The sequence below is a fragment of the Mandrillus leucophaeus genome, unplaced genomic scaffold, assembly GCF_000951045.1.
Source record: "Mandrillus leucophaeus isolate KB7577 unplaced genomic scaffold, Mleu.le_1.0 Scaffold279, whole genome shotgun sequence".
Lineage (NCBI taxonomy): Eukaryota > Metazoa > Chordata > Mammalia > Primates > Cercopithecidae > Mandrillus > Mandrillus leucophaeus.
Window position 1 is genome coordinate 2,462,620 of NW_012102909.1, and position 7,874 is coordinate 2,470,493.

Here is a 7,874-nt window from a genome sequence, read left to right on the forward strand (position 1 = left end):
GCTAATTTTTGTACTTTTAGTAGAAACGAGTTCTCACCATGTTGGCCAGGCTGGTCTCAAACTCCTGACCTCAGATGATCCTCCCGCCTCGGCCTCCCAAAGTGCTGGGTTTATAAGCGTGAACCATCGTGCCCAGCGTGAGATTTTGTGTTAATTACACCCTAGCAAGTTGCTGGTTATCTGTGGTGCTCCTGATATAGAAGGGAAGTTACAAACATGAGAATATTCTATTTTGGAAGTATCTTCAGAACTAGATAGTGTCATGCCTGATATTAAAGGTAGTCCTTAATATGAAACCCAGATTTTTTTAAAAAGGTAATCCTGTCTAAAGGCTTCAAGGAGAGGACTTTTTCTTTGTACCATAAGTTACATTCTGTCCAAATGTAAGAGGAATTTTTTCATTAGACTCATCTTCAGCTAATTGTTTTGTGTATTCTCTGCTAGTGAGGTGGAATGACTATTAATCTGTTACCACCTCTCTTTTTGTTTATATATATATATGAAATGATAGAGAGTTCACATAATTATTCATTTTTGCAGAGGAAGACTTAGAGGGCAAAACAGAGGAAGAAATAGAAATGATGAAGTTAATGGGATTTGCCTCCTTTGACTCCACAAAAGTAAGTAAAACGTGCAACATTCTCATTTGAATTAATCTGTTATGACTGTCCTGTCTTTCCATGTTCTTTTCCATTTATACAAATCTGTTTGATTATAAGACAATAACTATCTGTTTGAAGAACTTTGAGAATACAGAGGAGGAAATAGTGAACTGCCATTGGAATTCGGGGAGTGGTTGCCAGGGACGATGTTTGAGTTAGATCTTAAAAGGCAAGTAGAAGTGATCAGACAAAAAGAGGAAGATGATTATTTCAGGTAAAGGGAAGAGCTCATGAAAATGCCATGTAGCTGTAAAGGAGCACAGTGTATTGTGGGAATTTCAAATTCTGCCGGGGATAAAGCAGTGCTGATGGGCTAGTGACTTAGGCTAGAAATAGAGGTAGGAGGCAAATCACAGAGGGCTTTTGATGCCCTTAGTCATGCTAAGGAATTCAGAGTTGATTCTTTAGGTGTTGAGGAGAGGAAGTAGTGATTTTTTAAATGAGGGAGTGGCATGGTTATATGTGTGTTTTAGAACAATAACTCTGGGGGCAGCATGGAGGACAGATGAGAGGTGGGTTAGACTGGAGGCAGGGAGAACTGCTGATTTGTGCAAGTGAAAGATGATGAAGGCCTGAACTGAGTTGAGAACGATTCAGGAGCTGGGGGAAGTGGGAGTGAGTAGTTAGTAATGCCTCTCAGGTGTCAGGCTGGGACCCTGAGTGATACAGTTAACCCGGAACAGAGTTTCTGGAAGGGGAACTGCTGGGAAATGGAAGAACAAAATCCAGCTGCCAGATAGAGATGACATTGGGCAGCTGCATACATGTCTCACAGCTTAGAAGTAGGGTGGATAGGGGAGTGAATGCTGTCTAGCCTTCATAATAGCAGAGAGATGAGGGAAGAGGAAAAAGAGGGAGGGATTAGGTAGAGGAGGGACAGCATAGAGAGAGAGATGGGGGAAGAGAGAGATAGGCATAGAGAGAAGAAAGAGGAGAGGAGATGGAGAGAGGGAGGGTGTGTGGAAAGAAAAACAATATATTTTTCAAAGTCTCTTTTCTAGAATTTTAAATCTTTCCATTTAGTTTTGCAAATGGAAATAGAGATGTTTGAGAAAAAATTGTCAAAAATAATCCACTTTCCCAAGTCTTGTATTCCATTGAGTTGCTAATGGAGTGGGGTAATCGCAGTTGCTGTAAGAGTTTCTTTCTAACTAATGGGACTGTGTAGGGCTCACATGTTTTAAAATGACAGTGTGTAACTTAGGAGTACTGAGGCATGACTGTTTTGAGGTGAGAAATTAAGAGCAAGCCCTCATTCTTGCAATGGTTATGTGAACTCTGTTTTGGAATTTAATGAAGTTTATTTATCAGCTTTTTTTCCCTTGAATGCCCTAAATCCTTATTTGTTTTTCCAAAGAGTATTTTATAAATGAAAATTTATTAATATATATGTTGGGTGAATAAAAATACATTAAAAGTAAAGCAACTATAGTTTTATTGTCTTTAGAAGAATGAGGAGGGAACTTTTTCCCCAAAGAAAATGGAATTATTTTCTTTGTTTTTTGGTTTTCCTGTTGTTTGATGTCAGATTTGAAATTCCTGAAAGTCAGATCTAAGGGTGGTGCCACCCATCACTTAAATGTAGTCAGTGTTGAGGATGTTTGCTTATAAGGGAAAAATTAGGTGAAAAGTCATAGATCTTATAAAAATTATGGAGTACTGTCACACTAATTGATGTCAGTTTTTTAAAATGACATCTACAAGGATGTTAATTTAGTTTATATGCAGTTGGCTTCATGGCTATCAGTTATAAAGTCAGCTCATTTGTGTTTTTAAGTAATGTGTATCTTGTAATGTTTCATCATTGATCTATTGTGGGACCTCTTCATATGCCAGTGTAGTCACCCATTTTCCTTTCTATTTGATTGTATTTTCATTTTTTAATTTTTATTATTTTTTATTTTATTTTATTTTATTTTTTTGAGACAGAGTGTCGCTCTGTCATCCAGGCTGGAGTGCAGCGGCGCCATCTCAGCTCACTGCTACCTCCACCTCCCAGGTTCAACCAGTTCCCCTGCCTCGGCCTCCCAAGTTTCTGGGATTACAGGTGCCTGCCACCATGTCTGGCTAATTTTTGTATTTTTAGTAGATATGGGATTTCGCCATGTTGGCCAGACTGGTCTCGAACTCCTGGCCTCAAGGGATCCACCTGCCTTGGCCTCCCAAAGTGCTAGGATTACAGGCATGAGCCACTGCACCCAGCCTCATTTTTTAGTTTTTTAGACAGGTTCTTGTTTTGTCACCCATACTGGAGTACAGTGGTATGATCATGGCTCACTGCAGCCTGACCTCCTGGGCTGAAGCAATTTCCCCACCTTAGCCTCTGGAGTAGCTAAGAGTATAGGCACATGCCGCCACGCCAGGATAATTTTTTTATTTTTTGCAGAGATAGAGTCTTGCTGTGCTGCCTAGGTTGGTCTTGAACTCATGACCTCAAGAAATCCTCCTGCCTCAGTCTATTTTTTTTATTATTATTTTTGAAGAGACGGAGCCTTCCTGTGTTGCCCAGGCTGTACTCAAACTCCTTGGCTCAAGAAATCCTCTTGCCTCAGCCTTCCAAGTAGCCGGGACTGTAGCCTCACAGCAATGTGCTTGGCTTTTCCCTTTCATTTTATTAGATTGGTGCAAAAGTAATTACAGTTTTTGCCATTGAAAATAATGGCTAAAACTGCAATTACTTCAATAACATTCTTCCAGGAAGTTTCAAAGTTTGGTTTTGTTTATTAATGGATAATTTTCTATGCCAGCATGTAAATAAATGAGGATAGAACTAATAATATGCAACTCTGCAACTAGTTGCCAGAAATCAGTTAACCTTTAGGAATCGAACTTTGTAAAAAGGTTATCATCATTTACTTTTTTGTGCCCAAGACCAGTTTCTCAGTCATGCTTACTTCCTATTATTGGGAGTTCAAAATCATATACCTCAAGTAATTTGTTGAGGACTCACCCTCCACCCCCCAAAAAATACGTGAAAATAGGTATAGAAAAGTAAGACCAAATACATTTATTTTAGCCCCACTTCAAATATATATTAATCTGTGTATGCCTTTTGGCCAGTGGGTCAGAATCAGTTTTTGCCCTGACACCAATATCTAATTAAGTACACTACACAGATAGGCTACTCTTGCATAGGTAGTAATGGGAGAGGGAGGAGGTGGGGGTCACTTGTGTGTGTCATGACATTAACTAATGATACTCATCTAAGTCATTTTCTGAATACCTGGGAGTGCAGTTACCTAGGATGTAAGAATGCAAAGGTGACTCTCAGACATATCCCTCCATCAAGAAGCTTGCAGTCTCATAGGGAAAATACCTTTACGATGCACATCATGGTTTTATAGGGTAGAAAATGGAAGGTACTGGGCTGGGTGTGGTAGCTCATGCCTGTAATCCCAGCACTACGGGAGGCGGCGGGGTGGGATCACGAGGTCAAGAGATCAAGACCACCCTGGCCAACATGGTGAAACCCCATCTCTACTTAAAATACAAAAATTAGCTGGGCGTGGTGGCGCATGCCTTTAGTCCCAGCTACTCGGTAGGCTGAGCAGGAGAATCGCTTGAACCCGGGAGGTGGAGTTTGCAGTGAACTGAGATCACGCCACTGCACTCCAGCCTGGTGACAGAGCAAGTCTCCATCTCAAAAAAAAAAAGAAAAGAAAAGAAAATAGAGGGTACTGTGAGGAAAGCACAGTTAACATTTTTCTGCAGTTAGAGAAGATGGCACTTCCTAGCAACTGGAATGCGTGAATTGGGCCTTGAACAATGGATAATAACCAGATAGTTCAAGTTAGAGGCCGGGAAGGCAATTCAGGCATGAGGAACAACATGGGGGAAAGTGGGTATGTTGAGTTGACTTGGCTGGATTAGAAGACCTGAACAAGAATTTGTGAAAAAGAGAATGGGTGCTACATTCAGAAAGGTCAAGACGGAGTGACACATAACCTAGCATTTGTGTCTGTTATTCTGTTCTGATTCTTGATTTAAAGATCAAAATTGGGCTGGGCACAATGGCTCATGCCTGGGATTCCAGTACTTTGGAAGGCCAATGCAGGAGAATTGCTTGAGACCAAGAGTTCAAGACCAGCCTGGGCAACATAGTGAGATCCCATCTCTACAGGAAAAAAAAAATTCAAAATTAGCCCAGATTGGTGGCATGTGCCTGTAGTCCCAGCTACTCGGGAGCTGAGGCAGGAAGATCACTTGAGCCCAGGAGTTTGAGGCTGCAGTGAGCTATGATCACGCCACTGCACTCCAACCTGGCGACAGCGAGACCCTGTGTCTAAAAAATGATAATTTTTTAAATGAACAAAAAATTGCAAGGGCAACCATTCCAGCCATGATATGAGAATATTATTAGCTAAGGTTGTAAGTTAAATTTTGTGTAAATATGAGTTTTTCTGGAGATTATACCTTTTATCTGGTTTCAAAGTATTCTTTGACCAGAAAAGATTAGATTCTGCTACCCTACTTTCTCAGCATGCCTTGCATATAGTACATACACTGTGAATGTTTGTTGGTTTGAATATTAATTGCTTATGTGCAATTGTAAAAGTGTGAGCAGAGAGTTGTACCCCTTGGGAGTTCATAGGATCTGGAAATTATCTCTCCCTCATTGGACTCTCCTCCTCCTCCTCCTCCTTCCTCCTTCCTTCCTTTATTCTCCTTCCTTCTCCTCCTCCTTCCTCTTCTTCCGCTGCTGCTGCTGCTCTTGCTGCTGCTGCTCCTTCTGTTTCTGCTTCTGCTCCTGCTTCTTGTGCTGCTGCTGCTCTTGCTTCTGCTTCTGCTGCTGCTGTTTCGGCTTCTTCCACTGCTGCTGCCGCTTCTTCTGCTGCTTCTCCTTCCCTTCCTCCTCCCCCTCCTCCCCCCTTCTCCCCCACTTCCCTCTGCCTTCCTCCTGCTTTCTTCTTCTTTTTTTTTTTCTTTTTTCTTTTTTTTTTTTTTTGAGACTGGATCATGCTCAATTGCCCAGGCTGGAGTGCATTGGATTGGTGTGATCATGGCTCCTTGCAGTCCCAAACTCCTGGATTCAAGCAATCCTCCCACCTTAGCCTGCCCCCAAGTAGCTGGGAGTACAGGTACATGCCACTGCTACCACACCTGCTTTCATATATCCTGATTTAATGTATCCTCCCTGGTTTTTTGTTTGTTATTTGTTTATTGTTTTTCTTCAGGGTAAGAAGGTGGATGGCTCTGTAAATGCCTATGCCATAAATGTCTCTCAGAAGAGGAAGTACAGGTATGCATGGCCCCCATTATTATGTTTGAACTAATCAGTTTTGTACTTAGAACTTTATTATGGGATAATCACGTTTGTAGGAAATGTAGCAGTTTTCCATACAGTTCCTTGTTTGAATGAAATACTATCTTCATTGCTTATATTCTGGCGTGTTAAAATTGTTTTCCCATTTACATGTGAGCTAATAGCTATTAGAGAGAGAGGGCAGTTGGCTTAAATATTTTAGGACTATAGATAGTAATTTCCTCAGAAAAGCATAATTTCAAGTCTATGGGCTTTGATTTCAGTATAATTTAGGTATAAAATAGATCCTCCTGAACTAGATTGATTATGTAATGATTTCAACTGTAAATATATTCTTCTGTTACGTATAGGCATATTTTATTTGTACCACAGTTTTGGAACCAACCAATCCATACATGAATTCTTAATGAAAAAGTCAAGATATTTTCAAACATTGCCTTTCTCTCTAACTTTATCACTGATAAAAGATTAATAGTCCAGTTAATTTAGATTATGAATCATGTGATTGAAAATGCTATAAGCTAAGGTACTAGAATCATTTTGGACAATCTTTTGTAAAATTACCTTCAAATAAGGTCTTATGGGGAGAATCATTACACTGTGCAATTGAATTGGCTTAATGGGTGCCTGTTTTGGAACTCCTCTCTATTTCTAAATTACCTGTTTCTTCTTACCTAAAATAAATAAGGATTTTCAATTGATTTTTTTTAAGTCCGTAGAATCTTCTCAAATAATTTCAAAATTAAACTTCCATACTGCTATTTGGAGTTAAAAGAAATCTGAAAGTCTTTGGTTTATTTTGAAAGTAAAATAATCTCTAAATATACATTAAATTACCTTGAATAGTTTCTACCCTAGACTTTGCTATTATAAAGATGGTTTATAGGTTTAATCTCTGAAGCATGTTTTTTTTTTTATAAGAAGAGTATAGGATTAAAAAAATAAACAATGAATTTTCTCTTCTCATCACAGGCAGTACATGAATCGAAAAGGTGGATTCAACAGACCTTTGGATTTCATTGCATGAGAATTGAAATGTTGAAGGATAACTTTTTTTCCCCTCATCTTGGTCAGAGAGTGGATTTTGTATTTTGTATTTAACTTGCATTCAAAAAACAGGATCTCAGTTCTCCCTTCTTGTAAAGTAAGAAAATCTTATTTATGATGTATGCAGTTAATTTACCTTGCCTCAACAGAAGAAAGGTTAAATATTACATTTTTTTCTTTTAGGAAATATCATTTGTGGCAGGCGTCAACCCCATTTTATTTGTCCTTATTCCTGTGGAAGCAGTATATGTTTTCTTCTTGAATGCTCATTAGGACTTCTTAAAAAACATGAAAGTAATTTGGAAGTAAGTTTATCCAATAAAGCAGTATTTCTACCCTTTTAGATTTGATAAATATTTTTTATTACTAACGAATCTCCCTAGACATTTTCTTTTTTTTTTCATGCATAGATTTAAGTATATTGATTGTTAGTAGTTTAAAAATGGGAAGAATGAAAAAGCATAACTAGATTTTTCTATCTTCTATGGTCCCCCCGAAAAAAATGCCATTTATGGTTCTCTCCCCAAGTATAAAAAGCGTTACATGCAAAAAAAAAGATCTGAGAGAAACCAAAAAGTAAAAGAAAGGCAGAAAATCACCTGTTATCTACTCCCAGAAAAAATCAATTTCAACATTTTGGTATATGTCTTTCCAGGCTTCTTTGGGTTAATCCCATCCATGATATCAGAATATGTATGCAGTTCTTTCTTTAACCCTTTTTTCTCCCATGTACTGTGAACATTTAAAAAGTACTTTTAAATATTCTTTGGAAACTTAGCTTTTAGTAGCTACTTGGTTGTATCATAATTTATTAACTAATGTTTTATTGGTAAACACTGGCTTGCCTCCCATGACTTGCCATTATAATTAAAACTGTGACTACTCTATCTCCATTACATACA

General features: G+C 38.7%; 1 protein-coding gene across 1 annotated transcript in view; it reads left to right on the plus strand.

The window, feature by feature from the left end:
* SNRNP27 (small nuclear ribonucleoprotein 27kDa (U4/U6.U5)) overlaps window positions 1-7,874 on the plus strand; it is a 10,571-nt gene extending 2,697 nt beyond the window's left edge. The window contains exons 3-5 of the mRNA XM_011985042.1: window positions 534-620; window positions 5,837-5,901; window positions 6,898-7,874. Coding sequence (XP_011840432.1) covers window positions 534-620; window positions 5,837-5,901; window positions 6,898-6,952 — 207 coding nt within the window. The 3' untranslated portion in view covers window positions 6,953-7,874. The remainder of the gene's footprint in view (window positions 1-533; window positions 621-5,836; window positions 5,902-6,897) is intronic.